At 40.0% G+C, this 24,459-nt stretch overlaps 1 protein-coding gene across 5 annotated transcripts in view; it reads right to left on the reverse strand.

Annotated features, from left to right (window-relative positions):
* Positions 1 to 24,459, reverse strand: part of PHACTR2 (phosphatase and actin regulator 2) — a 133,674-nt gene that overhangs the window by 5,480 nt on the left and 103,735 nt on the right. For 3 of the 5 annotated variants that reach the window (XM_064649280.1, XM_064649283.1, XM_064649282.1), the window contains exons 5-12: positions 23,056 to 23,292; positions 18,963 to 19,512; positions 17,557 to 17,759; positions 15,563 to 15,719; positions 13,398 to 13,453; positions 7,079 to 7,140; positions 5,997 to 6,134; positions 3,629 to 3,705 (exon numbers count right to left, since the gene is read on the reverse strand). In XM_064649280.1, coding sequence (XP_064505350.1) covers positions 3,629 to 3,705; positions 5,997 to 6,134; positions 7,079 to 7,140; positions 13,398 to 13,453; positions 15,563 to 15,719; positions 17,557 to 17,759; positions 18,963 to 19,512; positions 23,056 to 23,292 — 1,480 coding nt within the window. Of the gene's footprint in view, positions 1 to 3,628; positions 3,706 to 5,996; positions 6,135 to 7,078; positions 7,141 to 13,397; positions 13,454 to 15,562; positions 15,720 to 17,556; positions 17,760 to 18,962; positions 19,513 to 23,055; positions 23,293 to 24,459 lie in introns of those variants that run through there. The other 2 variants (XM_064649281.1, XR_010429206.1) reach the window with 2 other exon arrangements.

Genomic DNA, 24,459 nt, shown 5'->3' on the forward strand with positions numbered 1-24,459 from the left:
AACTTGGAATTATATTATTTCAACTGAAAATGAACCTGATCCTCATCCTGCTCTCATAGCTGTTTACTTTTTTGGCCCAAACAGAATTATTCCTGATTTTCCTGGTCTATGTGGGTTCAGAGGCACACCTATTATCACTCACTGTCCATCTCTCTCTACTTATAAAAGCAAACAGGGATTTGGTGTGGCTCAAGCACTGGTGTATCACTGTCTGTCCATACCATTAACCTGTCACTGTGGTCCCTGGCATGGTTTGGCTTGGGTCAACCAGCTCTTTCAGGTACTGCCTGGGTGTGTTTGGCATCAGCATAGGACAACAAGCAAGCTGGGTATGGGGGGACGTCGCCCTGTTTTGGGGTGAGAGGGATAGGTTAATTGTATGAATTCAAGCTATGCCAAGCCTGCCTCAGGGCCAGAGAACAATGTCCAGTCTGTTTTGTTTGCCAGTATAGATTTAGCCATAATTGCATCCACTATTTGGATGACAGTAGCTACTATGGGAAAAGCTTTGATAAACTATAAGACCTAAATTTCTGGGTTTTAATCCTTGTGCAAAATGAGGCTAAAAAAAGGTTGCTTTTTTTTAAAGTAAGCAACAACTTTTATAGCACTGCAGATGCTTTCTTCCTATTATCAGCTGAGGCACATGAAGGCCCAAATATATCTCACTGTTTTTTAGGCTTTTAGGTAGAGCATGTACATTGCTCCAGATTGCCTGTATGATGGCTAGAGAGATGGATTGCTCCAAAAGGTGTCACCAACCTTTTCTACAATAAGTTAGGAACTTATTGTAGAACTTATTCTAGCAATTGAAATTCTAACTCATCTTAAATGTAATGAATCCAAGCAAAAAGGGTAAGAAGGACACCAGTATCAGGTTCTCAATGTATCTATCACCAGACATAAATATCTCTTTAAATGGCTTATAAACTGTATCTGTCCATGAAGTAGTAAAATATGCAACAGCTTGAAAAAAGGCACAGGTAATGATGCACGTAATACAATGGATTTACCTAAGTTTTTGTTTGACACATTTTCTCTTAACAGTTCCAGAGAAGAGAAAACAAGCCACACATTCCCCCACATTACAAGCTGATTCAGTACAATACAGGGATGCATTTCTCAAATAAAGGAGGTGTACACAAAAGCTGACATTCACAAGTATGCAGCTCATCTGCTAAGTGAAGGTACAGTGGACTGCAATAAAGACATAGGGTTTTTGTATTTGTGTTGAACGATATAGTGGACTATATATAGCATTTCCATTAGAAACACTTTATTAACTAATATCCTCTTTCCAAACTTCTATGTATTTCTCTATTTTTAGAAACTTGGTTTCTTGGATTCTCTCATGAAATAACAGAAAGAATCAGTCTAAATTACTAGGAGTAGAAAAACAGTTAAACTGACAGTCATTGCTGTAAATGATGAACGATTTTAATTTTCCATGTTTAAAATAAAATTTTAACAATTCAAATATGTTGTAAGTACTGATTAGAATATTAAAGCATCTTATATTTAATCTGTAATAATATAGGAAACCATATCCTATAAACTATTTTTTGTTTAGTAAGCAGCTTTGTTGTCTCATTCTATCACAGAACTTTATGAATAAGGCTTTGTTAACCAGCTGCCAATGCAAGTGCCTTTTGGTTTGCATTATTTCAGTGATCTCCTTGGAAAGAATCAATCTCTCTAGCTAGAGGCTTCTGTCTATGGTTTTCTTAAATCACTTTTTTTTAATCAATCCAAATGTAGCAGAAACTACATAATTTTTAATGAGAGGTCCCAGAGGAAATGGGATCTCTTTTTATTTTCAAAATTGCAATTGACTTAAAACATCTGCACCTTATTTTGCTCTTAATTAGCTTTTTCTAGTGTTACTCTTCTGACTTCCGTGCAGTGACTCCACAAAATGATCAGTGAAACAAAAGAGGGTGGAGAGGGAACAGAGAACCTGATTTCTCTCATGTTGAAATTCTTTCGGGACCCTATGGAACCATTGCCTGTATTTACCATTATTTGGCCGTGCCTATTTTTTGCTCCATTTTCCAAGGCCCTCCTTGAAAAAAATAATTCACTTTTTAACTGGTTTGTCACTCCCCTGGATTCCTGGTTCAGCTTTCAAAAATCCAATTGTAATAAGCCTCAACTGTTTTTGAACCTCATGAAAAAATATCCGATTATTTTTGTATGACTCATGCCTATCTGTTACTTATGCTTCGATATTGCAGTGCAACTCAGGAAACACAACAATGTAAGCAGGGAGTTGGTTTCTATACCTGCTATTTTTATTCTCTGCCTTGGGATGTCCTTTTTTTAAAAAGCGGTATTTTTATATATTCTGAAAAAGATACACTACCTAGTAGCTGAAGAGACAATTACATCAGAAGCCAAATGAAGATATACATCTCCATGTTTGAAAAGAACATTTTCTAATTGTCAGAATGTGACACTAAATTAAAACCTTGCCTCCTGGTTCATCTCCTGGCTTAGGTTTGGTGCCTGTGAAACTGGTTTGATTTTCTGAAAATGAATTTGTTCATGTTGTATCTACACAGAAGTAACTTTACATTATTATTAAAAAAAAAAATCCATGTTTTGGTGAGAAAGGAATCACTGAAGTTGTGAAATCAGGCAATGAAGCAGAAGAGGCATGAAACATCCATATCCCATTTTGAATTTTCCTGTTACACACTCTTAAATTAGAAGGTTCACACTAGGATCCCTAGCTTGGATCCTGAGTTTGGTTGAAACAGTAACCGGAAACAGAAAGGATGCAGTCTTCGGCAATTATTTTTATTTGACTTAATTCTCTGTAGAAGCAAAGACAATAATACTGTGTACGCAACATTGGCTGATCCTAACATCAAGTTTTGCTTGCTGGTGTCCGTTTTCAGCCTTTGTGACTTCCAAGAAGCATGAACACGTGCCACGGGGATGACAGGAAATGTCTCCCTCCCCTAGGAATAACTGCCAAATTTTAAGGCCTGCTAAAAAGTATGGGCACTTCAGAGCTCTTGAAAACAATAATGCTTCAGACAACAATTTGGTGTTATCCAAAGCAGAGAACAAAACAAATCCAGATTAACAGATAAGAAGCGGCAAAAAGGGAATCTATCTTGTTCCCCAGAAACTGCTGCCAGGCACCTAGGTGACCCTTAGAAAGCTTGCCAAAAGACTGGCAAGCTTTTCTGAAGTTCAACACATCATCTAGTTTTCACTTAGCAAATGCATCTACAAAAATGTATACTTTCATGAGCAAGGGAGTGCTGCCAGAGAAGGAAATCCCTTTATTTTCGTGCGCTTGAGGACTACTAACTTTATCTGTGAGAACCACCGAGTTCTTTCAAAGGACTATTTTTTTAGATGCCCCAAACAATCTTTTTCTGTGCAACCAATCCATTGCAGTCACCTTCACTGCTGTACCAACTAGAGATGGCATCAACAACACTGGGAATTCTAACAGAATCACTGGGAATTCTAACAGAATCACTGATGAAATTCAAGGGGACTCATGGTAGGAATCCATACAAATCATGACACAACTGCAGAGGACTTGCAGAAAGGCAGAGGGTTGCTGTCACGCCCATGTCTCACACTTAAGCAAGAAGAGGGATTCACCCACCTGGTAAATTGCCGACTTTCCTCGTGTACTTCCATTTCTGTGCTTTTAAATTCATTCAGTTCTTTCCGTATTGCTGCCTAATAAATATGATATTTGAATATTAATTTGAAATATGAATATGAATACGAAATATGAATTTTATGGAAAGTAATGAATATGAAAGGAACCTTTTGCACTTTCCATACAGTTCCCATTTCAAGTCTCCCTTACTATAATCCACAGCTCTCACGCATTTCTGATCATCAACATGAATTACTTTTTTCAATTACAGCTGTTTGAAGCAGTCTTACATTACAAAGAAACCCAAAGCATCAAGCACCAACAATAAACAAAGAAACACCAAATCTACTTCAACGGGTGAACCAAGCCCCCACTGAAATACGGCACTTCCTACAGACAAAAATGAGCAAGGGATTGGGTTACTTTGCAATCACTTGATGAATATGCAGCCAGGAGGGGGATGTATCTCCAGGCACAGCCCCTGAGGAGCTGGTGAGTCACTCCACCTGCACAGGCACTGTGCACACAGCAGGGGCCTTGTCTCTATCTCCCCACTGGAGACAGGTCTTCAGGAATGCAAGATGAACAGCAATTTTTTTAAAGTGGAATTAGTCATTTAGTTTGATTAGTTTTATGTAAAGTGACATGAAATATTTGGACATTTCAGGTTTGTGTTTTCAGTTGGCAGATACTGAGGAACAGCAAAAATTCAGTGCATTTATAAATGCTTTGTTGCTTATGTTAAGAGACTGATAAGCAATTTACTTCATCAAGTAATAAATATAATTTCTGAAATATTCTAATATACTACAAGGGGTTTTATTTCTATGCCACATGCCTTCCTACCTTTACTGTGAAAGGAAATGGCAGTTTATTCTTACTCTTTTCTTTCACTATTTTAAATAAAGACAGTATCATTTCATTAAGCCCTAAAGAAATGTCATCTGGTGTGTATCTTTTCAATGCAGAACAGGCAAGCAGCATGATAGAATTATAGCATCACCAGACTGCAGTCTCATAAATGAGAAACTTCATTTTAAGCAGGGGATGGTTCTGTTTAGCCACAACAGCATGCTTACATGAAACTGCTGTTATAGCTAGGAAAGGGGCAGCAATTTCTGAGCACCAAATCAGCAGCAAAGACACTAGAGCTCCAGCTCCTTAATACAGTTACAGTACAATTTTCTGCTCCCACTGGAATTAGAAGAATGACTTCCCTGGGAAAAAAAACGAGTGAGGGAGTTTCCAGGCAACCCTGGGTATGCCTTTCTGCTAAGGCCAACAAACATGGGGCTCACAGAACCAGCCCTGGGCACCTGTTCATTACAAAGTTAATTGAAATTAAAAACTGCTATACTGAAGTAGGTAGAAAACTCCATTGTTTTTAATAGTTCAGTGTACCCTGGCTGGACTCAGGTCAAAGTGGAGGAGCTGGGTGCTCTAATCTCCCACACACTATGTGAGGATTAGACAGTGCTCAGCACCTCCCAGAAACAACACATACAAACACTTCTGGCTACATTTTTAATGTTTCCACCTTGACTTGATATGAGATTCTCATTTGATTGTAAGATGAGCTGGCAGTTTTTTAATATTAATATTAAAAAATGCAAGCTGAAATAAAATTAGTGCTTCACCATGTTGAGCTAAAAGACAGTGAGTGCTTGCACATATCGCTTTTCATGTCAAGCACATGTCATCGGACTTCCATAAAAGTAGGTTCAGATCCACTGCTAAAAGGGCCATTTGCTACCTAAATCCTACAGCTTTCCTTTTTAAGTTCCTTTCCTATTAAGTGGTATATGGAAGAGTATTTTATGGTAATCTTTGATCTCTTTTTCAAATGAGAGTCACAGAATCTTTTGTCTCATCATTTGTAGTTAGGTAGAGGAACTATAAGCTGTACATTTTAGGGGCAAATTTCCCATGAAGCTGCACTGCATGCACACAGTCAGCTCCTGCACTGGTTGTTGTGGCCAAGATTCCTGAGGAGGATAAGGCAGCTTCTACCTTTTTGCACTCAAATGAGTTGCAAAAGTAACTCTCAGTGGCAGAATTCGCCTGAATTCCACAGGCCAGGGCCACCTTTGCTAAGCATGTATCTGGCTTAGCAAGGATTTAAAAATTAGAAAAATTAGGAAAAAAGATTAGAAATTCTGGGCTGAACTGTCATAACAGAGGTGGCAAATATGCTCTTAGTGGGCACTTGAGTGGGTTTTCTTATCTGCAAGCAATAGTACCATGACAATCTCGCTGTCTCCAGCAGATGTCATTTGTGATGCTGGCATCAAGAGAATGTAAACCAGAGGAAAGCTTCACAAAAATAACAGATGCAAGCATTTTCTTATAATCTACATTTGTCCCTTGCCTTGTCTGCAGGAGTTAACCTGGCCCAAGGCTTGTCAGCACGACGGTCATAATCCGGAGAATCCGTGACTTCCACATACTCGTTAAATCGAAGGATTCTTCTTGCTTGAAGTTCAGCCACTGTAGGCCTCAGACTGAGCTGTAAGCAGGAGGCAGAAAATAATACACTTAATAAGATGAAATAAAGTAAAATAAAATCCGAGGGTATGATGTAATCTCAAGAGAATTTTAATGGTATTTCTAAATAGGGTCACTTTCAGGTGTCTATAAAAAGCACCATCCCGGGAGTGCTGCACAGGAATGGGGAGGCAGCACAACCTAATTTTTTCAATTATAAAAATAGTCTTCGTCAGGCAGGTCACAGGGAATCATGACAGTTATCCCTGAAATATTAATTGTGACTTTGCAACTGTCACAGCATTTACTCCAGGCCATTTGCATCAATGATTATACAGTTTGCTGTGTTAAACTGTAATACTGAAATAAGCAGGATTTGGAACTACCTGCCTAACTAAAAAAATTGGTTTTGACCATCTGGGGGTCATTATGATGCCAAATTGTTTCACTCACCTAAACAATATTCACTTTAATTAACTAAGGATGATCATATTAAGGAAACTGTATTTTTGCAGAGAAAAGCAGACTAGAGATACTTATGAAAACTCCCCACATCCTGTCCCAGAACAGCAGACCCATAACTGCTCCATTTCCAGGGACAATGAGCATGATCCCACCTGCAGAAGCTAGGACCACCAATGTGGTTAGAAGATCGGTGAAGGGATTTTGTAGGGCTTACATTGCTTTGCTGCCCCCTTCACAGAGGAAACGTGTCACTTATCTCCCCTGCTTACACAGACAAATATTAAGCATGGCCAGACTCTGTATGCTTTTCCAGGTATGGGAAACTGGACGGGATGGAGTTTCCCCCAAGATAGATTTGGCTTGTACTGCTTTTTAAGCAGATTTCTAATCTGGGGACATGACTGATGGACATCTGAAGTAATGTCTACACAATGATTTTTAGACTCTTATAAAACATAATTCTATTTTCACGAATACACAATACAAAAAACACATCATCACCTTTCTACTGAGTCTACGTTTTATTTCTCTTTTGGCTTCCTGTTCCTCTTCTTCATTCTTCTCTGTTTTCAGAAGAGATAAAAAGGAGTGAATATTTAAGTATTATAACTGCACATAATGTATATCTGTTGGTTGAAAGCTTCAGAACTTTAAGTCCTGGCTCAAATTTCCTCATATTTCTGGATGGTCCTGCATGTGTTGTCTGCTTTTTGGCTTTTGTTTGCTCTCATTCTTTTCCCTATCTGCATTTCCCCTGATTCTGTAGACATCTCAAGTCAACTGTGGGTCACGAGCACAGCAAAGAGGAGGTGCCTGTCATTTCCTTTCTGTGCATCAGCAAGCAAGTACCCTGAAAGAGCTGCCTAATGTTTCAGTTAATTATTTTAACAAAAAACTCACTGTTGCTTTTACTTCCAACATGCCATCTCTTGACTTTAGAGTGAGAGTCTAGTTATTCATAAGTGTCAAGAAAAAAGTTTGCTCTGAGTATTTAAATCAGACAAGCATCTTCTACTGCTACAGGACACAATGAATCAATGAAATTTGTTTCACTGTCATTTGTTAGTGCAAATTGGTTTTATTACTTAAATTTTTTTCTGGTTTTATAATGGGGGCATAAGATTCAGCCCTCTTGGTTAAGGGCCACTGGCTATACCAGACAAATGAGTTCAGCACAAATATACACGTGCATTTTTGGAATGTATTTGGGCATGTGACTAAAATGTGGTTTTAACAAATTTCTGTGCTAACCAAACTTGATTTCTTGATTGACAGTGAAAAGCACACTTACAAAGACATATTCATATGGGCTTAGCATGTTTCTAGATTGATGTACAGTTCGCAGAATATTATTTGCCCTTTCAGTCCACCTCTGATGGTTATATTCTGAAATATCCTATCTAGAGATATCCATAAAATTTTGATCCTGTTTTATTCATGGTTTAGGATTACGGACACCACATTATAGTTCAAGGGTAACTATAAATTTAAAGGAATTAATTTGCTCTGGATACAGCCAACCTGTATAGATGAAAAGGCAGTTTTAAATCCTAGTATAGTCGTATTTGCCCTGTTTCCTATGTCCAGCTTGCTATGTTAGTATAGGTAACGTGGCTACAGAAGAGTTTGCGTATCATGACTTACACACTGGAGGCAATGCTACAACAGGATACCTTGTGGTACTTGCAGATTTCCTTTGCTAACTCAAAGGCTTTCATAGAAGAAAAATACAAGGGAAAGGAGAACGGGACAAATTATTGAAATGAAAAAGAAGAAAGATACAGTAGGAAAAAGGTAACGCCAGCCCAAGATCTGCTCTGTGAGAAGCATCCAACACCAACCCCAGGTTTCCAAGAGCAAGATGCAATCTCACAGTCTTGCTGCCAGGATTAGGCTGGATCTCATATTGGTGGTGATTTTACTGAGATACTGAAATGTGGATGTAATTTATGGTTTATTAATAGCTTTTCTCTTAAATGGAAAAGAAATTGATGGCCTGTTTCCATAGAGGAACTGCAAATGGACTAAAACTGAAGTATGAAGAGTTATAGATTAATCTACATTTAAATTTTTTAATTAATATATCTATCAATAAACAAATTAGGTGTATTTAAGGACTTTGGACTCTAAATGAGAACTCTTTTCATAAAATCCTCACCTAAAAAAAAAAATCGAAAGCTCTCTAGCTGTTTTAGGACAGATAAATCATTTGCAGGCTTTTGTTTAAACATCCTGTCTTTGCAATCAGTAGACATTGTAGCTGAGGTAATTAAACACAAACTATTAATTTGGGGTTCCATTCACCTGGGAATCATCTGACATAAAAAATTTTGTCCCTTCATGAATGGTCTACCTTGGAAACTCTCCAGTAGCAGACATAGCAAAAAAAAAAGCAGCTGAATATACACATCACTGTACTGTCCTTTCCTTAACTTAATTCATAAAATAAATTGTGCATTATTCATATCTTGACATTTCTTTGCTATCTAAACCAGTGTCTCCTAAGAAGCAGCAACAAGATGCTTCACGTAAGAAATAGGGGCTCAGACTGCTTAGTGTGTACCTTAAGGAACTACCAACAGCATGGTCACCTGAAATACTGTTTTTCTATATTTTGAGGGAGGATACAATACCGTAAAAGAGTTAGTCTGGACATTTAGGAAGGTTGAAGGTTAGCTGCCTATCCCAAGCTGTAAAGCTACCTCCCTGTGGGTACCAGATGACTGCACAAAGGGACAACTGAACGAGGGAAAACACCCAAAAATAGGCAACACGCAAGGCCGTCATTATAGCTGCTGGGCAGAGGTCCAGGCAGGTCCTGGAACAGGCTGTCGAAGAGAGCTGGCAGCCCATCTTCTGGAGGACAATACCAGCAGGAGGCATTAGGCCCTTCCTTCACTCCTGATGCAAAGCAGGAAGGATCAAACCCATGGGGAACACATAGTCTTCTGTGTGAGAGGTCCGGGGACAGGATGTATTTTATACATTCAAGTTGGTTTACTTCTAGGAATAAAACTCAAGAGCTAAAGGAAATGGACTGAAATCTGATGGTTGCTGCTAATCTACTGAATCTGTTGTTTGGCAAACAGGCCTCTGTCTCTGGCACTGACTCATGCCTAAAGCACCAATTTCCCACCTCTGGCCCGCTGGGCAGAGCGTTGCTTTAAGCCTGGTGCTACAGAAACACTGCCTGGATATAAATTCCTTCAAACAGTAAAATCTACAGTGTATTTTTGGTCTTTTAAGGTAAAAGTTTTGAAAGTTGCTGTAATGAGTTAAGAAGATATGTGATGCTAAAAATAATGGGTCTAGTGCTCCTGGTTCCTTCAGGTATTGTGGAAAATTCCAGCCAGAGGGCCAAGATCTGGCTGCAGGTGACTCACTTGCCCAAGCAGGAACACATTAATGCACAGAAACACACTTCTGCTTTCCACCTTAAAAGCAGATCTAATCTGTGTAGCGTGGAGAAAGAAAATATAAACACAGCATTCCCAGCTGCAAGTCCCCTCCTCAGATGTCCCGCTGCTGCCTTATTGGCAAAGGACCAGCCTAGCAAGCGCCCTTTGCTTCCAGAAGTCCCTGGTTAGATCCCAGCAAAACTATGGCTTCCCTCCTTCCCTGCCTGCACCTCCTAAGAGGTCAAACTGGGTTCTGAATCCTAACTGAAACAATTTTGTTTATCATCACTTATTGTGGCCATCAAGTTAAACAATCCACTCTCCAAAGTCAAACCAGCAGCCTCCCTGGCATCTATACCTTATTGCTCCTGCAACTTTTGCCATATTAAATTTGGTCACCTTCTGTTCTTTGAGACATTTGTTTTGCAGCAGAAAGGGAAAAGAGAAAAGAGAATTTTTCCTGCCCGAGGACTGTTCTGTTCTTGACCAGAAAGTACTCCTGGAGTACTGAACTTTCCATTGTGTCCCTATGGGATTAGCTATGTTTAGACTTCTCTGTGGGCTTGCTAGGGAAAGAGAAAGAAAAGACAAACAAAGCACTTGTTCCTCGCAGTGCTCTGAAACACACAAAGTGGTTTCTTTCTCTTTCCTGATTTTACATTAATATTCCTTAACTAGCACTGACAGCTAAAGCCAGTTTTCTATAAAGCCAAACCCTGTCTTCTACAAAGCCATTACTGGCAGGCATGCAGGTGCACTGTACATGAAGTTCACTGTCCTTTACCAATACAGGAAAAAAATACAGTTATCTTAATCTGAAATTCTTGGAAGACTAGAAAGTTTCTTTGCCATACTGCAGTACTATAAATACTGTTGGTTCAAAGCCAGTACACAAGAAACCTGTCTTTATGAAAAACACAGGGCTTTATGTATTCCTTCAAGTGGACTCTTGAGTTATCATAACTTTGTTTTAGTATGGGAAGTCTCAGAAGTCTGGATAGTTTTATTCAAACAGTTTTTATAGAAATCCGCCTGCAATGCCTTGCGATCATACTTGGAAACAGGATTTTCAGTAACTGGTTTATCTGGTGATATTATCAAAACAAAACTTCTTGCAAAACAGACTTCCTCACTAACTGGATATACAAAAAAAAGAGAAAAAATACGGATTTTTTTTAACCTCTTAGAGGATTTGAGCTGAACTTAATTCTGAAGTAAACATTTGGACCTTTATCGCTTAATGTAACCTCAAAGTCTATGATAAATATTATTCAAAACAATACTTCCCCTTAGCTGCAATTTATATACATGCAATAATATAACCCCTCCTCCCCATCCACTGCTTAAAAATAGGAAGAAGGAAACTTTATGAAAGAAATCCCAACTTACTCACAAAAGCTGACTACACCAACAAAGGCATTTAAGACATGTAAACATTTTCAAATGATCCATGGGAAGGGAATGCAATAATTTTGATTTAAAATATGAGTGCCTTAGGGCTGAGAGAGAACTTGCACCCTGAAAGGGCTCTGAGTCAGACTGTCACCACAAATCCTGGCTTGCTTTGGTTCACTTTGCTTTTTACAGATCATTTTCAACTTGAAATATTTTGTATCTCAGAGATGAGTAAAAAGCAGTTTTGGATTCTCCATGTGCTTGCCAGGGACTCTGTGACTTTTTGTGATTTACCATTCTGCTCCCCAGCCTGTATTTTTTGCTCTCCCTTGCCTATTTAAGACAGCCCCTCAGCAGCAGCAGGGGAGGACAGCGGGAGGCACTGAATGTAATGCTTGGTACACTGCCAAAAGCTTAAAGTAAACAAGTAGAAACAGGAGAAGAAATCTATTAACTGCTTTCAAGTCTTGAGCTACTTATTGCAAAATCAGTGAATAGAAAAAACACTGGCAAAAGTGATATTAAATACATTGCAGGTTCGCTACTAGGTTAGCTATCTCAAGATAAACGAGACCGAAAGGGCAATAAAGGAGCCCAGCTGCTACTCCCAGCTCAGTGGCCATATCTTGGCCCACCAAAGATGTTTTGGAATTACCTTTCTCACATAGTCCAGCATGAGCAATCTGTGATATAAAAAAATATTCATATTTCAAATTTTATCTTTATTTATCTATGCAATCTATAGGTCCAGAAATTGCAGTTTTAGGAAGTCTATTCACATTAGGTGCTGGATAGGAGTCCCATGACCCCCTTTTTGTGCACACGAACTGTAGCTTCCCTCTTCAATAAGACATGGAGCTATTTGGCATCTGAGAGCTTGTACAACAGCAGTAAGATTTTATTAGCACGGATGGTTGCCTGAAAGCCAATAATTGCTGACTCCTCTGATTTGCTGGCTTGATAAAGTGAGAGTCATCAGTCCATGGATGTTGTCAGGCAAACAGCCCATTTTCTTTCCCTCCATTACCATGCTGCACATCAGGGTTGCACAACTCTTCTGAATGATTGTTGGAAATAACAGCATTATTCCTTCTCTTTCATGAGGTGTGAAAAGTTCTCATGTCCTAAGAATAGATGAATTTTTTTTATTTTTTTGGTATGTGTGAAAGACTTGCATGTGCGTTTTCTTCATTTATTTCTTCTACTTAACCATCAAATACTAGCTACTCCTGTAGAATGAATACAGGGCTAGATGGAGCTGGGCATGGCAACTGCTACACTATGTGTTTAGGTAACACCCATATTATGGAAAGATTCATAAAGGAAGACAAAAACTTCCTGTTCTGAAGAGTTTGCCAGCCTAAGAACAAAACCAACATAAGTAAATGGGAGAATAGGAATAGAGGATAAATACCTAATGTACTTCATTCCTCTGCCCTTGACTATTTGAATTAAAGACTTTTTTTCCAGCAGGGATATTGAGGAAGGATTTAATAAATGGGAAGATATTTGGTGAGAATGTCTCATGAAGGTTTCAGTACAGACGACATTTATGTCAAAAGTGAATATGAAGACGAGCATGCTGAAGTACTCGGCACATACCTATTGTCTTTCCTCTGAACACTTTGCCTTACCTCTTTCTACTCCTCCTTCCAACCTCTGCCCTTACATGCCACCTTTGCCTCCTACATCTGATATTCTCTCCTCCTCCTCATAAAAATTAGGTGGAAAGTCAACTAGCCTAGAACTACTTCTAAGGGGTATGTAAATCATTCCTGGTCTTTTGGGACCACCTTCAAGAAGTGGGATTGTGACAAGCAAAATTTGGCATATTGAATATATGCTCTTTTCACGGCCACAGTTACAGGTTAGTATATAAATCTAGTGTTGACACATTATTTTCTAGAACATAATTTCTCTCTGGTTATGGATCTAATACTGCAGCAATAATTACGGGCTTCCATATGAATCCAACACATGCTCATTTCCTAAGTAAATACTAGCTGAAGCCTGAATAAAATACTTACGCTTCAGGATATTTCTTTGCTCTAGCTCTTCAGTTGTAGGCCTCTGGCTAAGTCTCCTGTGAGAACAAAGTAAATGACTGATTTAAAACCAGATTCAAATAATAAATTCCAATTTGTAATACGGAACACATTTTGTAACGTCAAAAGGTATTTCTCATATGGCTGTGCTGTTCTTTGCCAGCACAGGTAATTTCCAGACAGTTATAATAACTGCACATGTAACCATAGTAGCGAGTAGCTGTTTGTTTTAAAAGATGTACTGCTGCCACTTGAACACATAAATAACTGATAATTGCATAATACTACAGAAATTGCACCACAAATTAAAATTCCTCACAGGTGTAATTTTATGAAAGAATTCATAAATCTTCTTTTGTTCCCAAGCACCATCTTTATGATAAGTAGTGCAATTGTAAGACTATTATCAGATATTCCAAATGCAAATCTTATTACTTTTTAAAAAGAAGAAACAACAACAAAACCCATAAGCTGTTCATTTGTCACTGAATTGTACGTACAGTACAATTGGGAGCTTTAACTGAAACTTAATTTTATTCAGTTACCTATATATAACAACTGCCCTTACAAAAAAAACCAAATTGAGATTTTAATTTTCTGGTTTGTATAGTAAAGAACATGGTTGATGTTGTCTCTATGTTTACTAAACAAGTTCACTTGCTCACTTGAGAAAATGAGCATGAAAAATTCCAGCAGTAAAACTTATTTTGCAGATCTGTCAAAGATAGGTGCTCCTCTGTCCAGCAACACTCACACAGTTCACTACGAACTGTCTTCAGCCTCGTGAAACTCATCCAATTCAAATCATGCCTGGACTTCCAGATGTGTCCCAAAGGAATGGCAGACCCTGACTCTGGCTGAGCTGTGGAAAGAGATTTCCCACCAGACCCTGATGCTGCCAAGTGTTGATCACCACGCTGGGAATTTTTAAGGAACTTGGTGTCACACTTCGTTGTGATTTTGGGTATGAGCACAGCCCTGACACACACAGACATTGTCTCCTGCCACCAAAGCAGAGCTGTATGGGGAGCATGTCAGCTCTCCAGCAGAACCCACCATGTCCCTGTGCAAGGAGATCAGGGGAGGAACCAAAGCAGCTTCTGCAGTTCTAGCCCCCGAGGGAGCACTGACAAGCAGGATGTGATCACCAGAGCTGGGATTTGGTTAGGAAAGTGGTGATAACAACCACACCACTTTATTAGCAAAAGAAAAGTGACCCTCAGCTCTACACAATAGATGTATCACTCTTACTCTTAAGTAATTAAATAGGTGCCTTATCCAGCCTCCCAGTTCACACACAAACTCAGCTTCTAAATGTTAATGCAGAGCTGCTTTACTCTGTACTGGAGCAGTACCAACTGGACTATCCTATATCTGTAAATGTCCAACCAACACAAGACATCCTCCAGATCTGTCTGGACAACATTCCTGAGCCCAAGAGAAACAAGGACAGATCTGGCAAAATACAGACATGCTGTAGTCTATTCTCAGAGACATGAAGATTTTTTTAAAAAAAGCTTGTAAAAAGGCAAGTGAAATATTTTCATGCAATGTTCTCAGGTCTAGAAAGAGAAAGTAACATATATCCCATAGCAGTTTAACAGCATGAGAAAGGCATGCCTCAGAGGTGGGCACAGTAAAACAACAAACACTGACCTGCAAAGTCAGCCTCCTTCCACTTCTTTTGCTGGAACCAACACACGAATAATGAAGGAATTAGAGAGCAGGAGGAGGATAGGGAGAGTCAGAAGGGACAAACATGCACAGGCATGCTCTGTATGTCAGGAACTATGACTCTGTCTGAGATGGGTGTACATATAAGTGAAAGTTCCTGCCAACCAACTTGAGAAAAAACCTGAACCATAGCACCGATTATTGTGGACTCATTGTTACCCTCTTCTTCTTTCCTTTTTTTTAACCCAACAACCCAAAAACCCAGAACCTCTCACATTTGTTCCTTGCAGGACAAAAAATGAATTATTGACATTTTAAAGTTTTGTGAGAAATAAAGCTACTGTTTTCCAGACAGTTATACCACAAAGATCCTGCAGTGCATATTGGGCTGCATTTAAAACATGAACCCAGTGTTCTTAATTCTCTTCCTCCACCTCCACCCAGTCAAATCACATTTACCCTGAGACTGATACCTCACTAGCTTCGTTCCAATCTGATGTCTGATTTCCTGCCTTTCCTCTTCAGATGTACGCTGCAAGATGTTTTTGTCCTCTAATTCTTTCTTAGATGGTCTGTTGCCAAGTTTGATAGCAAGAGTATCCCTACGACGGATTTTACTTGCCAAAGAGCCTGAGGAAAGGAAGAGTAGGGTAGATTTAGTTCATTCATGCTTAGGTTACAGACGCAAACTCTGAGTAAAAACTTTAATACCTCCCCAAAGCGACCTTGTTCCCACATGCAGAAGAGGAATTTTAATTAACATCAAAAGAAAAATTTTAGCTCAGTTCTCAAAAATAAAAAGCTACAAGGCTTGGAGGAAAAAGCTACCAGCCAAATTGATACAAACATCACTTGTCATCTGTGAAATGATAGGATAAAAATGACAAATCTACACTTAAGTGTCTTTGAAGTTTAATACATTACAGATTGGCTTATTTATCTACTTAGTATATTCAGCAACCTGCTGCTCTTTCTTCAGCCTTAAATGGTTTAGTCTCATTCTATCATCATTTCCCTCATTCCTTCAATTTTTTTTTCAATCAATTACCACTGTCATCTTAAACTTATTTATAAATTAAAACAAAAAATACAGCTTAGAGAAGTGCTCTGAGTGCTTGTAAAGTAACCTAGGCAGAAACCCCAACACATTGAAGCAATCTGTTTATCCATAAAACTGACACAGTAGGGACAAGGGCCTTGCAGCTTGGTCAGCATTAGCTCCAGCCAGCTGTGGAAGAAAGGGTATTTTTCACACCCTTTATAGTCTTTCCCTTGTGTCTTGACATTCTGACCAAGGTGGACTACATATGTCCTAGGCTGGCAGATTTTCACCATGTAAGGCAGTTTGGTAAGACCACAGGCTCTCAGCTCACTTCTCATAAGACATCATGCTGCTGCCTGAATACATGAATTTTTGGTTTCTATCACACTGGATTTTATTAAAACCCAACACAGAACCGCAGAAGACTTCAGCCTCTTGAGCTACCTGGCACTTCACCTTCTGCCGCACCAATGGCCAAGATAAAAAACACACGTTCATTTTCGCTCACCCCACTTTGGTACACAGCACTTTGGTGTTCAGGACTTCTTCCCTGAGCACAGAGAAGCACCTCCTCCGGAACACCTGTGGGCAAGGCTCTCAAGCAATAGTTCAGTAGTGATTTTATACTGACATATGGCCACCCTGCAGGGAGTAGAGGTAGGGTTGCCTGCCTCTCCATCCCAACAGCCTGCTGCTGCCACCTCTTTGCCCAAGCAAAGGAGCAGCCATTGGGTGAGCTGGATCAGGGAACCACCAGTTATACTGAAAATCAGCTCAATAACAGCCACTGCTGCAAAAATGAATTTGAGTGCTGGCCTAAGGGAAGAGCGAACAGCTGGGAGCAGGGATTAGGGAGAATGGGGGTAGGACAACCCCTTCAGCAGCTACAGGGCTTCTGCACAATTAGGGTGATGATAGAGTCATGACCTCAGATGAAATTTTACAACTTAGATGTAAACTACTGTGATCTGCTCTGTCGGCTAAGGTCGCTCCAATGCTTAAAACATCCTGATCAAAGAGGAACAAATGACTTTCAGACAGTGAAGGTGACAACTGATGGGCTTCCTCTGTCATCCACCACACATGTAACTCACACAAGGAATTTGTGACAGAGGTGAGCCAAATCAATGGCTTGTGATGCCCTAACATGGAGGCCTCGTTCCACCCTCATGTTCTTCTGAACCTGCTCCTCCCACCTCTACTCCCATCTGTGCACTGCTCTCATCCATGCACAGGCCCCAGCAGGTTTCTGATCACAATTGTCTGGGAGAAGCAGGACACTCATTTCTCAGTAGTGACAAAATACTAAAACCAGCCCCTGCAGTCATCTCTCTCTTTGCTTCACACTAGCATGGGTCAGGCATGCTCACATAACGCAATCTGCAAAAGGTAGCCTGCAGCTAGGAAGCTAAGCAGGATGCTTACTTTCAGCGCTTGCATTCTCATCATCATCGTCATCATCATCATCATCTGTGTATAGTATTGGCCCATCTGAGTCTGAGTCACTGCCATGGCTCTCTCTGCTACTTTCACTCTCATGAGCGGCACCAGTGTCAGCAGCCTCCTCCACTGGTTCAGAGTGTGCCTGGTCTGGAGCCTCCACTTCTTGGTCTCCTTTCATAGCCAAGCTGTTAATTTGTAAGCAGACATGGTGATACATTAACGCAAGCAGAACAGAACACAAATGGGAGACAGATTGTATAAGCAAGTATGAAAAGTTCTGTTATTCAAACTAATACCTTTCTAAAAAATGTACATATGTAAAACATTTATAACATATGCAGATGTGTGTATGTATCTATGTATGTATGTTAGGAAAAAGGATTCAAACAATCTGGAATCATGTGCTGCAAAGACTATATAAAGACAAATCCTAATTGTTTTTTATTTCTTGTGGGATGGGACCAACAGTGCATAATAAAGAGAGAAAACCAGTTCATAAAGCTGGGGGTAAGAGGAGCGAGTTGGAGAGCAGATGGGAGTGCAAAGCTTCCTTTTCTGGAAGCCTAACCCTATTTATTGTAAATACAGTTTCACTGCAGTTGAGTCCAAAATGTTCATGACCATCACTGACAACCACGGAAATTGGCAGCAGACTGCCCTTTGCCTTGGGAAAATCTTTGTGTAAAAGAAGGGTAGAGCAAGGGGAGATGTAGCACAGGAATGTAATGCTGACACAGATGTACCAGCAAGAATTTAAAGGAAGGTCTCTAGGCTACTGGCATCTAGACTAAACTCTATCGGGTTTATATAAAAGATGCTGGTTCTTGAGGCAGGGAAAAGATAAATCATTAAGCCAGTTCCATTTTGCTGCCAACTATTTTGCTGAAAAAGTGTAATTATGACCTTTCTCTTGACTAGTTTTTACAGTACCTGAGATTTATACAAGCTACTAGGCAGTGACAGACCAAAGACCCACTAATTGGAGCCTGAAACTCTCGTTTTCAAGTGTGCAAGTAAATTCAGCCATTGAATTTAGAGCTTTACCACTGAGATATTTAATGACATCCACAAAAAAAAAAAAAAAAGTAAACCCCCTTATAATTCAGCATAATTTCTTGTTTGCCTTTATGAGAGAGAAACAGAAGTGTCACCAGCTACTAGCTGAACTGCTGACAGCAATGACCTTCTGGGGAAACATGAGGTACTGCAGGTGAATGGCTCAAAGGGACGGGAAAGGACCAAATTGTGCTGGGACGCAACACAAACTATTACTAGTCAGCAGAAGAAACAGAAGAGATTCCGGTGTGCCTACAGCATCCCTTGCAAAGAAACGTGGCTTCCTTGGCTGTGGGTCTTACCACTCACCCAGGACAGCAATACTGTCTTACCTTTCTGTGTCTTCTCCACTAGCATCTGGACCTCTGCCTAGGGCCGTACTGCTCAGACTCTCATCTGTGCCATGCTCAGTCTGGAGAAGAGTTTTAGTATCTGATCCAGGGCTGCATGGCCCTGCCACACAGCTGTCTGACACATCCTGGGCATCTGAGGAGACAGCAGGCTGACCAGCTGCAGCAGGGAAAGGAGGTGGAAGTGGAGGTGGAGGAGGGGCAGCGGTGGGAGGAGGGGGGACAACAAGCTTGCTCGACTGGTCTGTGTCCTCCATTTCAAAAGTTACTATGGAAGGTTGCTCAGCCTTGTTTTTTTCTGTCTTCACTTCCAAACTGTTGACTGTGGCACCTGAGGGGGAAGAAGCAGCCCCATCTGGTGCTGTTCGTGGGGTTGACTGTTTCCCGGTTTTTTTCTTGCCCCTGGGAGTCCCTGATGTGCCCAATTTGCTGGAGGTCTCCTTAGAGGCTTTGGGGTGAGATGATGCGGACAAAGGAGATGGTGATGAAGAAGACTTGGAGTCTGGTGGTTTTCTTGCATGAGAGGAACCAGCTAAATAAGAAAAGAAAAAGGATTTTACAGTCTTGCAATTGTATGATTTTTGCATTGTATTTCCTGCATGGATTGACTTGTGCTGGTATTTTAAAAATGAAAAAATTACACTTGATACTTCTACAGTCCTTCATCTAAGTGCTTGAGATAAGTAAATGTTGCAGTTCCAATTTCACCTTTGCAGTGGGAAAAACTGAAATGATGAACAGCTGAAAAAATCAGCCTTACAAACCGGTGAGAGTTTGTTTCGAGCAGTCTGCGTTGGCTCACTACAACTTCCCTGGACATCATCTAAAAAGTCCACTACCTATTCCAAAATTGTGTAGTGTTCTATTTAAAAAAAAATGCTCCCTGACAGAGAAAACTGCACATGAACTTTGGGTCTGAACAGCGGGAAAACCCTGTGCTTTTCAATGGACATCTGAGGACTGTTACGGGTATCGATTAATTACCTTTCACAATGTTACTGCAACTGGTGTGCTCCTACTTAATGGCAAACAGCAGAGGGACAGCAAAACGATGTACTTTCAGGTCCAGCTGGATATATCCATAAAACAGAGGCAGAAACCACCAATCTCACTCTGCACAGATGACCTTCAGAAGGGAGGAGGCACTGAAGGCCTCCTGTAGGTACTGGAGGTCTTTGTCTTACCAGTGATCAGCTTGGGCAGTATTGAAAATGTTGTGAAACAAGGTTTTGACACTAGCTGTACAAGCTGGCCAGTGATGCTGCTGTTTAACCCTGTGATACTTACCATACTGAAGCATATATGTATAATGCCCAAGTTCACAAGAGATTTCACCTAGCCTGCTTGCTCATGTGCATTCCATCCTCTGAGCTGGGAGCTTCAAACTTCTGAATTTCATTTAAAAAGCAATAAAAATGACAACCATCTTATGGTTCAGTCCTTTTAATCAAAATGCATCCAACTCAAACACTTCTGCAGTAGTAAAAATGCGTTAACCTCCAGAGAACAAATGAAAGCTACACAGCAGCCTTGCAGCTAAGCTTACTGAGTAAAACAGAAAGCTGTAACAGAAATCTGCTGGAAGGCCTACTTTACTTACAAGCATTTAAATAAAAACAAAACCCTGGCAGATTAGGAGAGAATCAAAATACAGATACTGGCCATAGTAAGTTCATGATATAAAAATAGCTTTCACAGTGAGACTGTTCTCAATCTCCAAGATGGAAAGTAATTCAAAAGACACATTATACCATTCTCTTTTGTAGCTGAGTGTTATGGTTTATAAACACTTAGCGTGTTTTAAGGCTTTCAGTACATCTGGAAAAATCCATAAAAACTTCAGGCAAATCACTGTTCCTCTTCCTGCTGCAAGGTGACTGTAAAGGGCAGCATCCCGAATCTACTGATACTGCACTAATCTTCCACATCAGGTACAAATCACTGACTTAACATACAAGCAAAACAAAATGAAGCAGAGAAATTGTATAGGCAGTAGTTCATAATTGCAGTGGAAAGAGATGTTGGTTCTAACCTGCATATTATTTAGCAGAAACCTTACTGAGAAAGTGGATGGTTGCAAGAAAAGGCTCTGGTTCTGATCCAGCAAAGCACTTCAGTGCAGGCTGGAGGTCAACAGAACCATTTACAGGCTTATACTTAAAAACTGCAGCATAATACAAATATACAGCCACACAATTGTTGCTGGGAAAATGTCAAAAGATGTTTCCATTGTAAAAATCCTTACATTATTCTCAGAACCTTTCTGGACCTGCAATTAGATACAGAAACTTGAAAGATTTCTCCCACTGAAAACCCTCCTACGCTTCCAGGGTCAAAAGTGCTATTGCCATTGTTGCTTTTGACTGGGCTGGCTGACAATTTTCTGTCATGCTTCTTTTTAAGTAGAAGATTTGAATTTTGATTAAATGAAAAATGTCATGGCTTTTATTTGCCTTTTGGCACATGTCCATGCCTGCATTAAGTCCCATTCTCCCAGTTCCACTATTTCAGTTTAGAAACCTACTGTGTTGCCCTCAGGAGAGCCATGGCTCAGGTTGTTACTCATATTCCTCCTCTCCTTCACAGGACTGGATCACTGGCTGCATCATATGGTCACTTTCACAGGGATCTGACAAACCTCTTCTACTAATACTGTTCCAAATCAGGTATACTTATTAAGTATTGCCCCATTTTGAATGAACACAATATATTTTTAATGTCGGAAGAAACTATCAGTAGAATAAGGGATATGTGGATATATTTTACATCTGTACGGTCTCAAGCATTGCATGACATTTCAGCAGGGCTACTAAAAGACAAATCTGAAATCTGTATGCATTTTAATTTAAAAAGTCAGATACCTGACAGCTTGTTACCACCCATTTGTATAAACATTGCTTTATGCGATGGATTGTTTTATTTCTGAAAGGTCTGCTGTTCATTCACTTAGGAAGAGCTGAGTTTTCCAGCTGCATGTGAAATAAAAGCAGCAAGTTCTGGATTTTCAAAATGTTTATTCTTGTAGTCATCTGATGTAGAAGGGACAGTTAATACCAAGTTAATGGATATTTTACGGAAAAGTTATTATTGTAACTCTAGAAGTCTTGCAATGTTTCCAAACAGTCCTCTTCTGTATGCTTCAAATACAAAATGTGCCAAAATGCACAAGCTATGAAGCAGCACATTTGCAGAGAAAACTAGAGGGACTGAAGGACTTTCAAAGACGAACAGAGGACTGAAAACACAAGGCTTGTATAAGTTTGCCAATGCGTATATGGAGTCCATTCATCACAATACCACTTGTGTTCAAATTACATCTGGATGTTTTCATTTTGGTTATTGTCTACATTGCAACCGTTCAAACTCTAGATCAGTACCTTAAGAACACCTACCTATAATCTTTAATCTAGCATCACTGCCAACTTTTAGTTCAAAAGTGTGATGGTAAATACATGTGGGATGTGGCTGATGATTGACATTTTCCATTTCCAGTGTATATTTAGAATCACAGCAAGCCATCAGCTAGCTCAGGGAGACCTGTTCGTTTCTAATGGTTATAATTCTTTTCTTTTTCCATTTTTTTTTTGAGCTAAACCAACTGCTACTTAACAGTCTTTTAAGATGTCTTAATGGTTTTGTCCTTTACCTCTTAGTGATCTTGTAATATTATCAAATTAATTGGAATAGCTGATATGTCCAGCAGAAAGTTATAGCAACACCAAAGTAGTTTTACTTTGGAGCAACTCATGTGACAAAGAAGTCACCTTTTTTCCTACTTGCTCTTCAGCAGTTCTCTGGGTCATTTTGTTGCCAGCTTTCACACTTGAACTGAAAATTCAATATTGTCCCTGATACGCTTTGTGTTGTGCATACATTCATTAAACAGCACAGTGATCTGTCTGGGGTTGTCTGGGGTGTTTGTAGACAGCAGAACCAGAGCTCAGTGGGAAGCTAGCTAAACATCCATGGCATGCTCTTTAGTAACATAACAAAGGCAGGAGATATCATAAGACCAAGCCAAGCATCCCCATGCACATGCACCCACCATAACTGGCACTGCATGGGCAGTACTCACCAGCTTCTTGATTTGCCCTGTGACCTGTTGGCTTGGGCGGTGGGAGAGGAGGCTGCTTAGCAGGACCCTTTCCCTTTTTTTTTGCATGAGGTGCTTCATTACTCTTATGGCTGGTGGTTGTGGAAGCAGCAATGGCATTTTTTGGTGGCAGTAGAGCTTTTTTAGATTTAGGCTTAGGCTTGGGTAGTGGTGGAGCATGGGATGTTGGTATTTCTGGGCAGTGACCAGTAGTGCTCTCTATGGATAAGAAAGTGAACAGAAGCCAACTGACACAGACATACAACATGTAAATTCAACAGCAAGCCCCAAAACAGTGACTACTTTTGCTGCTTGAGCTCTTGGGAATCAGGAGAGACTTAATCTTCTGCCTCTTAAGGAAGTATTACCTCAGAAAAAAAAATACGGTCTGTCTCAGTTCAAGTCCTTCTCACAGAAGATATTTACCTGGAACTTCTTTCAGCCTCACTTATTCTAGACCTCCAAGGATCATCCTTACATCCATTATCCTAAAACATATTGCTGGCTGCAAACTAAACATGGGAAATGCCATTTACTCCTCTAACAAATTTCCTTGGCTTCTTTCCAACCCTACCCACCCCAAGATCAACAGGCTATAAAACTCAGATTCCTGGGAATCTGAATGTGAACATGGCCATTCTGTCAGCCATGGGTTCAAATATGGCTACGCAGCTGAAATTTTCCCCTGAATCAACCCATTCTTCTAAGCTGCAGATTGCTTGCTGTTAGCAACTTATTTTGGGTAACTTCTTCAGAGTATTTCTAACTCTTCAGAAACAGATGAAGCTAAATCAGATAGGATATCATTTGGCATGGGAATGCTCTCCTCTCCTGCAAGTTCTTTGGGTACTGTTATATGACTGCACTTTCAAGAATCAACAGTTCATTAGTCAACAGGAATTTGGACTTTATCTACATTGTGTTGTGCAATAGGAATGGCTCTGTAGAGTGAAAGAGGTAGCACTCAGGACTCAATGTCCACAATGTGCATTCCAGGAGACTTGACTCTGTACTGTCTTCGGGCTAGTTCTGTAGATTGCATGACTGGTGGTGGTGGGAGCAAAAATTCCTGAGTGCATCTTTTGGCTTAGTTTCATCCAAAAGGAACCTGGTTTATGTGCCCTGCAAACCAAAGAAGGGTAAGTGGGGATGACTAGGAAATTCACTTCAAAATGCATGCCTAATGCCAGCTGTAATGTTAATGTAGGTAAGCCGTTTATAGTCAAACATAAAATTTTGCACATAATCATTGTGGTTGTAAGACTATGTGTCCCCACATGGGAATCTTTATTTATTCAATTACACCAATTCTGTGCCCATTCAGTCTCAAGATAGCCTTCCCAAATCTTTATGAAAAGATGTTATAAAAGCAAGAGCATAGCATCA

The sequence above is a fragment of the Pseudopipra pipra genome, chromosome 3, assembly GCF_036250125.1.
Source record: "Pseudopipra pipra isolate bDixPip1 chromosome 3, bDixPip1.hap1, whole genome shotgun sequence".
Taxonomy (NCBI): domain Eukaryota; kingdom Metazoa; phylum Chordata; class Aves; order Passeriformes; family Pipridae; genus Pseudopipra; species Pseudopipra pipra.